This window comes from Tetrao urogallus, assembly GCF_951394365.1.
Source record: "Tetrao urogallus genome assembly, chromosome: 2".
NCBI lineage: Eukaryota > Metazoa > Chordata > Aves > Galliformes > Phasianidae > Tetrao > Tetrao urogallus.
This window is the reverse complement of record NC_136814.1, coordinates 12,370,656-12,386,865: the sequence shown is the minus strand read 5'-3', so window position 1 is coordinate 12,386,865 and position 16,210 is coordinate 12,370,656. Positions and strand designations below refer to the sequence as shown.

General features: G+C 40.1%; 1 protein-coding gene across 1 annotated transcript in view; it reads left to right on the top strand.

The window, feature by feature from the left end:
- Positions 1-7,721: 7,721 nt before the first annotated feature.
- SPTLC3 (serine palmitoyltransferase long chain base subunit 3) overlaps positions 7,722-16,210 on the top strand; it is a gene marked incomplete at both ends in the record, with an annotated part of 75,950 nt that continues 67,461 nt past the window's right edge. Inside the window, one exon of the mRNA XM_079532497.1 lies at positions 7,722-7,838. Within this exon, the coding sequence (XP_079388623.1) occupies positions 7,722-7,838 (117 nt within the window). The remainder of the gene's footprint in view (positions 7,839-16,210) is intronic.

Genomic DNA, 16,210 nt, shown 5'->3' with positions numbered 1-16,210 from the left:
ATAAAAAATTGAAACGTAAGAGATGGAGCTGATGGGAAACCAAATTCAGAAGTTAGTTCTGCAGTAAGTGTAAGCAAAGAGAATAAATAGAGCATCTGCTCTAGTCAGCAATGTTTGAGCTTCCTTTTGAAAACAAGTATTTTCATGTAGGTGTGAGGAAACTTTTTTCACTCAAGTGAACAAAGAACTAGAAATCTATCTTCATTTAAATTATTAGCACTTAACTCTTTTCAAAAGCAGTTTTTGAAAAATTCTTTGCTTCAGTGGCACTTATCTGCAGTCCTTAAGCCAATAGTTTCTGAGATAAGAATGGTCATTTAGTTTCTATGTGTTTTCTGATCCCTTCATGAACCTACTAGTGTAGTCAAGTTGTTAAACTGCATTCATCCTTGTCTTTGTAGGAGTTAGTTTTGAAGGAAGGTTTTGGAAAGCTACCCATACTGTCAGTCTGGGTGGTCTAACAAGTGTTCAGACAGGGTGCATACTTTTCCACATTGTTTCAGTGGATATATTGATTTCTAACTGCATGCTGAGCTCTGACCAGTTCAGTAACTTTACTCACATCAAAGGAAAACTGGGATTCCCAATGAATATTTCTACGCATCACTGCTTGGCTGCCAGCATACGATCATAACTGGAAATCTCTTATTTATGCCCATACAATTATTTTTTATTAACAACATCTAGTAAGAATTCTCAGCATTTACTGTGGCTACTCTGTTGTGTTGTGGATTTGTTTTTGTTTTGTTTTTTTTTCGTGAAGATTTTGTGGGCAAGCAAGATGAACGAAGGCCACAATCTCTTTCTGCTTTACTGAGAGCCCATCCACAAAAATCTGTTGAAAGGGAGAGAAGATAGAAACCGCAGATCGTAATGATAAAGTAATACATAGGAAATTCAGAGATTGTAAAATGTCAAGTCTCTGCTTGCTCCATGCTGTTTCCCAAGAGATTCTCCTGAGCCATCTATCAGAGAGCTGGGGAGGATTAATGAGCCATTCGAACTTTTAAAGGTGCCACCTGTTCTGGACTGCCTAGAGCTGAGTTTTGGAGGCTTACAGGTTTCTTCTTTTCCTTTTAAAGGCAGAGAATCAAATGGGGACAGAAGTAAGGATAGAATAATCCCATTGGAAAGGACCTTCAGAAATTATCTAGCTCAAGATAAAATGAGGAGTCTCGTATTTCCTTTGTGGAAGTATATGTGACTTCCCACAGGACAATGCTATTGTGCCACTCCTTGATCTGTAAGCCTGAAAGCTGATTAGTAACTGCACCTTCGTAATAAACACCAACATATCTTTCCAGGTTGCTGTACTAAACAGCTGTACTAAACAGCAACAAGTTTGCAAGGCTCACCTAGAAAAAGTCTGTTTAAGCACTTTCCTTCCTTGTCTGGTCTGCTGGAGTTGAAAAATGTAATTTGCAGAGTGCTGTGGCTTCTTCTAGTAAACCAAATTAAATATTTAGTTTTTGATATATTCCTCAAGTCTGCAGATCCCTTCATAAAGACTGTAGGTTTGCAAAACAGGCTTTCTTTCCTTAGTTACCTTTCTTTACCTTAGTTATGTTCTTGCAATCTTAAAATTGCCAGATGACATTGAAATTGCTAAAAATGTCTCCTTTGGAAAACAAATGTTATTCAGAAGCCTGGAGTCACATTTCCAGCTATGAAGTTACACTCCTCTCCCTTCTCTATCCATCAGTCCTTAGAGAGGCCTCCAATCCCCTTAAGATGGGACAGACCTCTGCCAGCAACCTGTTTATCCCTTAGAACAGGGAGAACCCGTCAACACTTGATGTGCAAGTGTGAAGCAAAAGTTAAATAAACAAGTTTACATAGACAGAAAAAAGTTTCATCCCTCTGAACATTAGTCATTTGTACACACTGACAGGATAAAACTGCTGAAATGTTCTTCTTGCTTCACTCGGAAAAGTTATTATAACTGGCAAGCAACTGTGTTTGACAGCTGGATCTGACAGAATGCACCCAGCATCCTTGCCTGCTCCTCTAGCTCTTGGTTCCAAATCCAAATCCACCCCTGTCTCCCATCCACAGTGCAGCAGTTCTGCATCGTGCCACCTCAGCTATGTTTCATGCTTAGTATTCCTATTCATTAATTCCCTGGGTGTCCTGTGCTATAGACTCTCTGGTTTCCTGACATTTGTCTCAGTCTCTGACAAAATTTTTTCTTTTAATTCAGGTGGGCTTTTGGATTTTGGGCTTTCTAGCCTTTAGTTGTGCTTCCAGTACCCTTTGGACTACCCTGGAACAGCCTCATCTCCTTACAGTCCTGGATTTAGCTCAGCCTGACTTCAGGTCCTGACTCTAACCATCTAGCTCAGCTTTTTTAGTTGGACATAGCTTCATGCATGTGTGCCTGTACCTCTGACTGTGCTTCTTCTGTAAGCAAGTGAGTATTCTCTGGTGAATTCAGGAAAATTATTTTTGGGGGTGATGTAGGACTACTGTGTTTTTTCTGGAGATCTCAGCCTGTCTTCTGGAATTTCCCTGGGGCTGCTCTTCCAAGCAGCCTCTCAGTTAGGTACTCTACACTACTTCAACTCAGGCCTATTTTGCCCCTGCCTAATTTTTCAAGCTGTACTCCTGGCCACTTTGGGATTGGATCCCTTAAGGCTCATGGAGCTGCCTCATCTCTGCAGGACTCTGGAGGGATGTAGCCCTGCAGCTGACTCAGCACAGCCTGCATATGGCTGGCATCCAGGTTATGCAAGCCAGGTGGGAGTGTTGCTGTAGCAGAGCCCTGCCTGTTGTACTGTGTCCTCTGTTGCAGTGCTGGTTGGGTGCACCTGCTTATGCTGTGGGCCTTAGTTCTAAGATGGATCCTTCCCAACTCAGGATATTCTATGATTCTATGCTCTAAGATTATTTCTGGAACCAGTTTTATATGTCCTTCAGGGGGTAGTTGTGCAAAAGCACTTCAGGAGATCCTTCAACAGTTATGTGCAGTTTTACACCAAAGTGTAGGGTGACGTCCGTGCCCATTTCCACAGATATATCGGATAGATAAGGTTTAAAGCAGCAAATATGGATATGGGATTCTTCTATTTGAATGTTTTGGAAGTTTAGCCTTCAGCCAGTGAATTCTGAATGAATCTGGAAAGACACCAAATAAGATGACTGATCAGCTGCTATATGGCATTTGCTATTGCTTATGTTGTTTTTTGCTCTAGTATCTTACTATTTGTTCATTTATTTCAGCTTCACTGGTTACTATACAGCGATTTTATGAACATATCTAAGGCAGAAATTGTTTCAGATATTTATGACTCAGGTACCAAACTGAACATCCTGGGATGCTAGTTTGAGAATAAGTCTTCAGTGATACATAGATGTAATAGCATGGACTTCTGTTGTAAGAGAAGTGATCAGGATAGCAGGAAGGCTTTGTAGTTCTGTGCTCCACCACTGGGGCATACTCTGCTGTTAACTGAAATACTGTGAAAACCATGAGTTTGATGTCCCAGTTTTTTTCATCTCCCATTTGTTATCTGTCCTGTAAAGTTAAGCATAAAGCTTGTAGGTGTCTTTGTGTAGGCCATTATTGTTTCTTGTGGCATGTAAATTTGCACCTGTCATGAACTGGAATTATCAATCTTGCAACTAGATTGCAAGACCATTTCATAACTAACTTTTCTCTAAGATGAACGGGAATCCTGTGGAATCCTTCTGAATTACAGTTTACATTTGGTTCTCATATGTTCTTGCAGCATTGTACTTTTGTAATGGTAGGTATCTTACAAACTCAGCTAACATCTCTGTGGGACACGTGATCTGCTACTCGCCTTAGGAATTCATCATTTTCTTGACAGCGTTCAAAGATAAACTTTTACTTCTGACCAGTACCCAAGCTAGTAAAATGAAGCACATTGGATTGGGATTCCCTGCAGTTAAAATACACACAGTTTTTTTACACTTAACATAGTGAATTTTTTCCTTCCACTTTCAAAATGGTAAAAAGAGAAAGTGTGTAAGTGTGTGTTTGTGGTTTTGATGTTCTGTAACACACAATTACCGAGTCTCTCCTTCAGTGTCAGCAGGAGAGACTCCCATATATTTAAATAATAGATTTAGGGGCTAATAATAGATTAGGTGCTTCTTAGCTAAGAAGCAGCATGATAGAAATGGATGTAGAAGCCTGAGTAACAGATGGCTTTGAGTAGGACAGGGTTTCTGAAGGGCCCAATTTAACATTTTATTTTCCAGAAGCAGTACCACATCCTGTTTACAGATCAAATATGTTTGTCTGGCCAGACTCATCCCTTCTATAAAACACTTGCTCCAAATAGAGCCAAGGCAGGAAATCTACGCATCCCCTAGTTGTACTTGTTTTGAGAGCTTTGGCTATTAGAATATAGTTAGAAAAAGTCTACAAGGACAGCTGTTCTCTGTGGTTTTTAAAATTGCTTATTTAAATTCGCTTTTAAATGTTGTGTCTTTTTTTTACTTCCGTCTGTTTGCAGTCAATGTGTCAGACATGTTGAAAACTATACATATAGCATATAAACATACAGTATATTTAATTTACTGCTGTATTCATACAAAAGGACTTTGTTCATGGGTCTTGAAATGAATAACAAATACAGACTGTAATAGTCTGTGATTAGAGACAGAATTGCATGATTTGTTATCTAATCAGCAATTTCCTCCCCGCCACATAAAACTGAATGAAAATAATAATAAGAAGAAGACATACATGTTGTTAATAATAATGTTGATATTATCACTATCACTTTGTGCCCTGGAAGGTACTCAGTCTGTTGGGAAGTATAGCTAGCAGTTCTGCCAGGTGAGTTACTGGAATCTGCCAAGGAGCTGAACCTCTACTTTGGCATTTTTTCTTGTTTTACCTTTATGATAGCATAGTCAAAATGAACAGTAACTGTCTAAGCAAATGGAATGTTATGCCATGAAAGCCAAGGAACTAATTCCTAGATGAATAATGCTTCTTGATGGGAATGGATTGCTAGGTGCTGAGAGCATTCTCCTGTGTTATCTTGTTTCATTTATCAAGGCCTCATCAGTGACAGATGTGCAGTAAAATATTATTGACTATTTATTCTATTTAATGCTGGGCTTTTCTCATCTCTTTCTTTTCCTTGCAAATATGAACTTCTCGCCAGTTAGTATGACTTGCAATTGATCTTATCACTACATATTCACAACCACAGAGTCACAGAATCTCAAGAGATCACTGAGTCCAACCCCACTGCTAATGCAGGTTCCCTCCAATAGTTCACACAGGTAGGCATACAGATAGGTCTTGAATATCTCTATAGAAAGGGACTCCACAACTTCTCTGGGCAACCTGTTCCAGTGCTCTGGCACCCTTACTATAAAGAAGTTCTGCATGTTAGTATGGAACTTCCTATGTTCAAGTTTTAGGCCATTACTCCTTGTCCTATCACTGCACATCACCAAGAAGAGCCTGGCCTCAACCACTTGCCTTCCACCTCCGTTTTAGATATTTATAAACATTAATCAGATCCCTTCTTAGTCTTCTTTTCCCCAGGCTCAGAACCAGGTTCAGCCTTTCCTCATATGGGAGATGCTCCAGACCCTTTATCATCTTTCAGATCCCCCACTGGATTCCTTTGAGGAGATCCCTGTCTTTTTTGAACTGGGAAGCTCAGAACTGGACACGGTAGTCTAAATATGGCCTCAGGAGGGCAGAGTAGAGGTGTAGTATATCCTCCCTCAACCTGCTAACCACATTCTTCTTAACGGACCCTAGGATACCATTGGTCCTCTTGGCCACAAGGGCACATTGTTGGCTCATGGCCAACCTGTTGTCCACCAGAACCCTCAGGTCCTTCTCCGCAGAGCTCCTTTCCAGCAGGTCAGCCCCTAATCTGTACTAATTCATGTGGTTATTCCTGCCCAGGTGCAAGACTCTTTACACTTGCTTTTGTTAAACCTTCCTCTCTGCCCAACTCTCCAGTCTGTCCAGATCTTGTTGAATGGTAGCACAGCCTTCAGATGTACCAGCCAATCCTCCCAGCTTTGTATCACCAATAAATTTGCTGAGGGTGGATTCTATCCCTTCATCCACTTTGTTGATAAAGATGTTGAACAAGACTGGACCAAGAACAGAGATACTTAAAGGGTTCCAACCAGACTCTGCACCACTGATGGTAACCTCTGAGCTCTGCCAGTCAGTCAGTTCTCAATTTAATTGGAACATGTAAGTAGAAGTCTTCTTTCCGAGGAGATCAAAATCAAACCTAGTAAAGGATGGATTTCCTCACAACTGAAGTGCTACCAGGTAATGTATTGTGGAGGTTATCTACACATCTTAATGGAAAACTCAGCAAATCAGAAAGTGATATGAAACAAGCATAATGAAGAAGAAATAAATACACAGATATTCCTTTTAAATGCAGTTCAGATCAGGTCTGTGTTGCGTTAGCATGCTTTGGTCTCAACCTATGCAGGAATCCTACTTTGCAAACCTTCAAAGGAAGAATATATTTTAGCAGTTCAATACATGGCTAAAACAAGTTTGCAAAGTCAATGCAATGTGGTTTTTTTTGTGTATTTTCTCAGTGCTCATGTAGTATTTAATCTCCTCCATCTTGTACTCCAGTTTTAGGCTGCATTTTCTATATATTGCTTACGTTTCATTTCCAAGATGACATAGGTTTTTGGTTTTTTTCTAATTAAAACACTCCACATATTTTTACTCTCCTAACCTTTTATCCTTACTGTTTTCCAAAATGGATATTACTGTATAGCTTTCCTTTAATCTGTCTCCATGCTAATTTTAATTATTTTTGGAGGAAGGAATTCTATCACACGTTGCCAGGAACACCTTTACTTTTATGCTTTGCCACTAAAACCTGAAGTACAATAATAAACCTAAATTGATGTACTTTATAAAAATCAGGTTCTTACTGATTGTAATAGCATGGAATTTCACATAATGCATGCCAAACTGATTTTAAAGGGCCACTTCACCATGGTAAAGACCCGTGCATGTATCTGTAAGATGGAGCCAAAGAAATTGTTTCTAGTTCTAAGTAAAGATTTCATTTTAATACTGAAATGCTTTCCATTTCCTTGGAAGGTTAATTTTGTGTCTATTACTGCCTATAAGAGATTTAAAATAACAGGAAAAAAAGGAGTGTTCTGTTCTGCTCAGTAAACACTACATTTTTTCAGCTAGCATACTCTTCATAAGATGAAGCTTGCAAATTAACAAATTATTTTGTTTAATTTTTCGAAACATTTTATTATTTTGCCTTAAATGGAGAAATATAGCTCTGTATGGAGTGTAATTGAGAGGAAAAAAAAAGTGTAATGTTCCTCACTGGGAGGTATTTGGAGGTAATATATCTTTAAGTGTCTCCGCCTCTGAGTCCACCCACTTCTTGATAGCTGCAGCAGTCTTGTTGACTCATAAAAGCTGTGTTCATACAATAGCCGACAATGAGCAGTGTTTTTCAGAGATTCTAAGAGTACACCTTCTGCTATGCATTTTCCATTCTAGGTTGCTGGAACTGAAGGTGTATGGAAGAAGGAGTTCTAAGTTTCTGAGATATTGCAAAAGATAGTTCCTCCTCTCATCCTGGAAAATCCTGACAGACCAGTTGGATACCTTTCAGGCCTTAACTAAGGACTTTATCTGTTCATCCCACTGTCTTTTGTACTGTAGAAAGACCCAAGACACCCTTAAGAACTGAGAATCTGACTAATTTAAACAGATGGCTAATCCCAGTGCTGTCTGTAATGGACATCTACATCATCATCACCATCAGAAACAGAATAACGTCTTAAAAAGTGGAGTCTGTAAGAAAAATGGAATTACCAAAGGAGTTAAGGTAAGATTTGGCTACTCACTGTCTCAGTTCTGAAAATAGTCACAACGTTGCTCATTAAGGTAGTTTTATGAAGGTCTTGGTCTCCATTGCACAGGTGGTATGGCATTGGCTTGCGTGCTAACTCTTGTAATCTCAGGATGTGATACTGCATATTTTTTATTATCTTAAACTGCAGTAAAAGTTGTGAATGCTCATGCAACTTATTTTATTAACTACTCTCTAGTTTGTATCAGGGACAACAATCTGAGAGGGAGCAGTTTCCTTTTAAATCTTAATCGATTCTGGAGTTCACTGTGCAATGTACGAATCACCAGTGGAAAGCTGAGTGTGTGTAGAGAGGTTTTCAGAGAGAGATTTATTGTTGTACAGATATAACCAAAAAAATGTAGGCAGGAGAAGCTGTCTTCCTGATGTGTATGTTGCTGCATGGTTGATTTAATACCTGCTTCACTGATGTCTGCTTTACAGCCTTTTACAGCTTAAAATCCAAGTCCCTTTTCTCAAGCTGTTTTCATTCAAATCAACACTTCTCATTTACGTGAGCATTTTGTAGAACAGTGGGTGTATAGCATCTCTAAGAACAAATCACAAAACCAAAGATATTCCTTTGCCAGAAGAGCCTAGTTCTTGAATGTAAGTACCTCTCTGCAGTACCTAATCTGCTTGGGAATCTGTCTTAAAGCATCCCAATTCTGCATCTTGTTGTTGTCATTAATAGGAACTCTTGTAGCGATTAGGGAGAGGTTGGCTTTACAGCATGGTGTGATGGTTAAAGGCGAATGGAGAAGTTACTTCAGGAGCCTCAGTGCTCACCTGATCATCTCTGTTCAGAGCCTGTTGAAAGCTTTAGGCAAGAAGTGTGGCAAGGGCTTCGCTATTTTACAAGTAAACTGCTATCCTATATCTTTTATAAATGGAGCTCTCACGCACCTAGCACTGCTAATGAAGGCACGCCCAGTGTCAAGCTTAACGATTGTCTGGCTTTAGGTGTCTCCCTTGGTATGGGTGTTTCCTGATCACAGGCTTGTGTGGGATGAAAAGAGCACAAAACCTTGTGCAATGATAAAAAAGGCCTTTCTTGGAATCTGCTTTCAGAAAGCTAATCTAGCTTCTATCTCCTAATCTTTTTATATTTTATTATTTGCCACTATGATGCCAGAAATCCTTGTTTTCTGTTCGATTAGCAAATCTCAAGGACTAAGCCATGTTACTCATTTATTATTAAATGCTATACAGTAGCAGTTTTTAAAGAACTCACAGGGAGGAGATTAATTAGGATATCCTCCTTAATGGAAAAGACATGTCTGGAGAAGTAAAGAAGAATATTAGTAAGGCTGAGCAAAAAGGAAAGAAAAGACTGGGCTGAAAGGGAAGACAATTAAAGAAATTCTAGTAGATGTACCTGTGGAATTAGTGAAGTTCTACAAGCACCATGTGGTTGGAAGGGAAGGGGAGAGATGTGCTCTTGGCTGAGGAAGTAGAGTTTTAAGAAGTTCAGGAGAGTTGTCAAAAGCTGATTTGATAAATCCAAGTCTCGCACTGTGTTACAAATTACTTGCCGTTTCCTTCCCTTCCTGCTTCTAATGCAGACTGGGAAAGAAGGAAACAATAACAGACAAGAGTCCTGTATGAAACAGGAATCTCACTCCCGGTAGGAATCTCCCCATTCCTGTCTGGTCTGTTTCCCCACCCCAACTGCCTCACCCTGTTTGGTACTTATGCTTTATCCTATTTTACAGGAATAGATACTGTTCCTTCTTACCTGGTCTGTTTACATGGCTTACTGCTGAAGGTGTGCAACATCACAGTCTTATGTTTGCAACACCCTGCTGAGGCATACTCCTCCATTTACAACTGGGATCTGAGGAGCAGCAAAAATGGTAGCTGGGAGCGCAGTTAAGTCTGTGCAGGAACCAGAAACAGTTTTGTCAAGGTTCCAGTCTTCCTCCGTGTTGCTCTGATTTCCCCTAATACTGTGCCAAGGACTCACACACGTACATATTTTTACTGCCTATTCAGATTATTTCACCTGTAAACAGTTCTAATACGGTGGGAAATACAGTGCTAGAATATTCGGGTTGAGGCTGATGATATTGATTCTAGCACTTGAGACTTGTGGCAGTTTTTAACTCCTGGGCTTACTTTCAGGCGTGTTATATTGCAAGTTGGAGAGGAAAGAGACAGGTAGGTCTTCTGGTCTGACAAAGGATGGTGCTGAGGCTGCAGTAAAAGTACTGTACAGTGAAGCCTTCTAAGCTAGGAGCGTGTAGCAATAGCTGCATGCAGTTGGCTGACTAGAACATCAGGCTTTACAGAAAGTGGCTCAATAAGCCTTTTTTCTAGGGAGCACACAGAAAGCACTGCACTGGAGACACTGCCTTTTAAAACAGTCTCAGGAATGCATTTTAATGATGTAAGAACATTTGTGTGCAGACATGCATGACAGAAAGAGAAACAATTCTGCTGCATCAAAGCCTCCAATTTTCTGAAATAACAATTTTGTTTAACGGAATGTGGAGGGTAAGTAGGGATGATCAAATGCAGGGGAGCAGAGAGGCTGCTTCTAGCAATCTGTAGCATATCAAGGAAAGTAAAGGAGGTAGTTGCATAATAAAGATGAAGTAAAGCGTCCTGCCAGAAGAGATGCTATTGCTTCTGGGGAAGAGGTATGCTACTTTAGTGGAGAGAGACCACTTTGAACAGCTTCTGAGATTCTTTTAATATATATATTATTATATTTTAGATACAAGAAATATTATATTCTATTACATTATACGTAATATATTTTTTGTCTGAGTGCTTTGGTTCTGGCTGGTGGAAGCTAGACTACAGTTAGACCCAAGATTTCCCTTGTGCTTTTAATCCAGAATCTGAAACCCGGTCTGGTCATTCTGTAAGGCACAATTCAGTAGCTAGCCTATTTAGTTATCTAACTGTAGTAGCCAGGAAAGGTCCAGCTGTGATTTCTTCTGCTATTGTGTTTCTGTTTATTTTGAGTGTCAGTTGTAGGGGATATCATATTTTAAAACTATAGGTACGTTTGATCCAATGGGAACTTTATTTTTTCTATGATATGCATTCAACAATTGTATTTATTTGATAGATCATTTCCTTGGATGCCTTAAAGATCCTCCAAGATAGAATGAAGCTATTCATTACTTGTTTTGGGTTTTTTTCCCCATTCTACACTAAGAATGCTGGGAAGAAATTTGCAGTGAACAGGCTACCATCTTCTTCACGGATTTCAAACTATTCTGATAGCAGAAAGGAGCCCAGGACGATGTCAAACTCAGAAAACCTCACTTATTTGATAGCCAGAAGACATGATGACCTCTGGCATGTGGGCGCTCTAAAATTCAGAGGCTGATTGTGTTTACCTTTTGTCCTCTGGCATCTGTTCTTCCTCCTAACCTTTTTATTCTTCTATTAATTCAGTACTACAGCAGTCATCCTCAGTCTTTTCAGTGTTTTTTCCTTCTACGCTTTTCTTCATCTCATTTCTGCACTACAGCGTAACTCACTTTCTAACAAAGATTTTGAAGAAAACATTGATTGTTTTAAAAAAAAAAAAACAAACACCAAACAATGAAAAGAATATGCCGTGCAGCTGTTCTCATTGAATTCATTTTCTTGTATATTCTGAATGCCTCTTCTAGTTGTTCTGTGGTGTACTCTCACACATATATATTGCATTCACTTCATATGCTTTTTTAGTAGTTAGTCTAACTGGAGCACTTTAGAAGCTCAATATAAATATTAATGAGCCCTGTGGGGGGGAAAAAATAAATTGATTCCTGCAATTACTGTGGTACGATAAGACTTACTAATAAGGGAAGAGAAAGGAGGGAGGGCTTAAAGCTGATCAAACAACAACTTTTCCAAGTTTGTAGCCTCATTGTGCAACTGTAATGATCAGAATAGAACTTTTCTTTTTCTTCTTGAAGTATCTTTGACTGGTGCTGTTTGGGGTAAAAAAAAAAAAAAAAAGAGAGACTTTTTTGATCCCAACCTGGTTCATTTCCGACCCGTAAACCTTTAAGACTTGTTCATTTGTGCATGTACTGATGGAAAGCAGGGTCCCCATCAGAGTTGTATAGCTGTAGTGACAGCAAGATGTTAAGAGTTGGTTTCCAGTCTGCATTCCCTACCAATTACTTTACCTGTTGCTTCCGTGACACCATAGACATGAGCTCCTCATCCTTCGTTCCTGACTTTTCAGTTCCAAGCTCCAGAAATTTGTTGGTTTGCACCAGCACTCTCTGCCATTAATCACAGGTCTCAGATCCACACCCTTGTTTCTGTCATCTGCCTTGCTATGTGATGAGCTCAATGCTTTGGAAGCAGGAAATGTTGAAGTCAGTCTTCAGCAAGCTGAGATGTGACTAGTATGTAAGCACATGTAACAGTAAAGGACTCTTGTAGCAATGATTTAATTACGTTGCATTAGATTTTAATACAAGTCTAGAGATTTTTTTGCATAGGACAAATAAGTTTTCAGTAGGACTGGAGTCACTGTGCTGTTAGCACCTGGAAATCCCTATATTCAGGTAATTAACTTTTGAAAGTTTAAGCCTTAGGAAAAACACTGTGTATTTATTTGCTTTGGTTTGAGAGGCCTAGCATGCAGAAAAGCAAATGGTAGTTCGGTGGGAAAAAATGAGCTTAAGGAAGACGTCAGGTCTTTAAGGACAGCCTCTTCTTAACACAAGAGCAGTTCACCCCTGTACTTGTGAAATGTAAATGTACCAGGAGACTGGCTTAGCTAACCAGTTAACCTATGACTGACCTCTGGTGCAACCAGGCAATCCACAAGAGACTAAAGCAAAAACAGGTTACAAAGGAGGACATGTCTGAATTGTGTTAGGAATGTCAGATTTCATTTAGTGTTAACAACTGCAAAGGACCTCAAGAGAAGGAAGAAGAGCTCTTAGTGCTGCATTTCTAGTAAATAAATAAATGTTGAGAATGTGATTCATTGCACAATAGATTGGATGACTTATTGACAGCAGGTACAGGCATGGCTGTATTGGCTTTTTAATGCTTCTGTTGGTTTTCACTAACAAAGTCTCTGAAGCCTTGAACAACAAGATTTAAGTAGGAGAGGAACCCCCAGTAAAGGAAGATTGAGTTATGGATCTCTTCAGAAATCTCAGCCCATATAAATGCATGGAACTAGAAGGGTTGCATCCGAATATGCTGGCTGATGTTATACTAGAGTCTCACACTCTCATCTTTGAAAGGTCATGGACATAAAGAAGATCCCTGATAACTTACGAAAGGCAAATGTTCCAGCCAACTTCAAGATATAGGTACTTTCCAGCAAATACTGTTTCTGGAAGTATAAAGGTGGTAGTGACTGGGAACAGTAAGCATGGATTTACAAAAAGTAAATGCTAATTGGCTGACTGATGGTCTTCCATGATAAAGAGACTAGTCTGTGAATTGGAAGAGAGTGGTGGGTATCATCTACCTTGACTTTAGCAATATAGTTCTCATATCCTAGTTGGGACATTGCAGTCTTGGTGGGTAGACTAGTGTATGGACTAATGATTGGCTGGATCATTGGGCTTGAAGGCTAGTGATTAATGGTTCATACTTTGCCTGGAGGTTGGTCATGTGTTCTCAGGGGTCTGCTGTGGGAACTATCATGAAACTGGAGAAAGAAAACAGAATACCTGCTCACCAACTTTGTGGATAACACTAGGCTGGGGAGACCAGACAATGTACTTGAGAAGAAGGAGATCAGTTGAGGAGATTTAGGCAGACCGGAGGGATATGTCAGCAGAAGCATCAAGTATTTCAGCAAGTACAAATGCGAAGCTGCACTGCATTGGTACAAGCTACAGAATGACATGGGAACAATTTTGCCCAAAAGGGTTTGTGAGTCTTAACAGGCAGCCCACTACATATGAGCCAGCAGGGCAGCCTGACAGAGATGAAGACTGTGGCATCTTGGGTTGTGTTAACAGGAGCATAGCTGGTATATCGATCCACTTTTACCTGACAGTTTTTGGATGACATCTAGGATGCCTCAGTCAGCTTTGGGCCCACTGACGCTGCACAGTCTTGCACCCAAGTCGTGTCAATTCCACTATCATTACAAACTGAGAGATGTAAGGATAGAGTACAGCCCTGCTGAAAAGGAGTTGGGGTCTTGGACTGGTGGATGGTAAGCTGGACATGAGCCAGCAATGTTCCCCCACAGCACAGAAAGCCAACCGTATCCTGGACCGCATCAAAAGAAGTGTGGCTAGCAGGGCAAGGGAGGTGATCGTGCCCCTCTACTCTGTGCTGGTGAGACTTCACCTGGCGTACTGCATCCAGATGTGGAGTCCTCAGTGCAGGAGGGATGTGGACCTGTTGGAGCATGTCCAGAGGAGGACCATGAGAATGATCAAAGGGATGGAACTCTTTCCCTATGAGGACAGGCTGAGAGAGCTGGAGCTGTTCAGCCTGGAGATGAGAAGGCTCCAAGGAGACCTGAGAGCAGCCTTTCACTACCTAAAGGGAAGTGTTAAGAAAGAAGACGGTATAGCAGAGTCTTTGGTTCTGTTGTTTTAGGACAAGGGGAAGTAGTTTCAAAATAAAAGAGAGGAGATTTAGATTGGATATAAAGAAGGTTTCTTTACAATAAGGGCAGTGAGGCACAGGAACGGGTTGCCCAGAGAGGTAGTAGATGCCCTGTCCTTGGAGACATTCAGGGTCAGGCTGGATAGGGCTCTGAACAAACTGGTTTAGCCACATATGTACCTGTTCTCTGTAGGGTAGTTGGACTAGATGGGCTTTAAGGGTCCCTTTTGATACAATTCCATGATTCTAAGTTGGAGTGGCTCCAGCGGGGAGCCACCAAGGATGGGCAGGGGACTGGAGCACCTGCCTGGTGAGCGGTGGCTGTGTGGTCTGAGTAAGGCTTTTTACTGAAGTGCACAGGAGAAAAAGAGACAATAGCTGTTGAAACAGGAGAGATTTCACATGTGAAGAGAAGAAAAATTCAAGATGCAGGTAACAGCACTGAGACAGACTGCTGTGGAACCTGCAGCACGAGGCTTTCCAGACCTAGCTGGGCAAATCTCTGTGCAAATTCCTGCTTGGAATTTTATACTGTCCTGCCTTTGAACAGGAAGTTTGGACCAGAGACTTGCTGACTCATCCAGTGTAAGTGGGTCTGTGATCCTATAGTATAAGAAGGCAGCGTTTCTCTGGTGATAGGGTTGGACAGAATTGTTACAGAAGCCCACTTTGGTTCTTGTGGTTAACTACCTAGTGAGATAGCTATAGCTTTACATGCTATTCAGGCTTCTGCATTCTGGAAAATCACTTTGTCAAGAGTCAGAGGACCTATCCACATTAAAAAAAAAAAAAAAAAAAAAAAAGTCAGATAATCTCATTGAGTTTCACTGGTGCCATGCACAATACTACTGGAGTTTTAGTCTACATTTTTTTAATTAACTTTTGCCAAAATGGTAGTTTTTTTAGAGGATAACAATTTGGCCAGCATTAATGATGATCTCAAAATTACAGCTAAAATCTCAACCCTTTTGCTTAATTTCAAGTCTTTCCTTCAAAGAACAAATGCTTTGAACTTGCTTGGTAATTTCACCTAGAAGGTGATTATGCACCCTTTCATTTTTCAGACTGTCTAAAATAATGCATTATCAGTGTCTCCTTAATTGCTGCGATACACTTATTCTGGAAAATGCTGTGTATTCTCCAGGAACTCCTTTCTCGCTCCGTATGTATTAAACTCCTAAATTGACATTATGTCTACATCTTAGGTAAATAACTACATTTTTTTCACAGGAACTTACTCTTGCTCATTAGAGTAATTTTCTAATTGAGTTAAAAATAAAAACAAAAATAAAGTCATGAAGTGGCTAGTCCCGTTTCCTGCCTGCTAACACCAATCCAGCATAGGGATTACGTACCTTTGAAAGTTGTAAGCAGTAATACCGCTTTCAGAAAAAGTAAGGTAATACATATTTTTGTACGTACTTTCTTAGCAAGGGATGTAGCTGGCTGCATTTCATTGGAGAAGCAGTTCATGAGTATAATGAGCAGAATGATAAGGTAATGGTTGCTTGGGGATTGTCTAGGTCTGTATAAAACCTAACTTAAGCCAGAATATGGTTAACATCATGTTGCTTCTCACAGCTTGCTGTTTGCAAATGTGCAGTGGTGATTCAAATCCTGTTTTATATGGTACTAGACATAAAGAGCATTACTAAATTATTACTAAACATAAAGAGCCCTTAGTTTATCATGCTATGCAGATCTGTTTCTGCTGCCAACAGAAGTATGAACTCTCTTAAGAATTTTTATTTTTTAATGTCTTTGTAAATACAATTAGCATTTGTTGTGGTGAGACGGTAGCA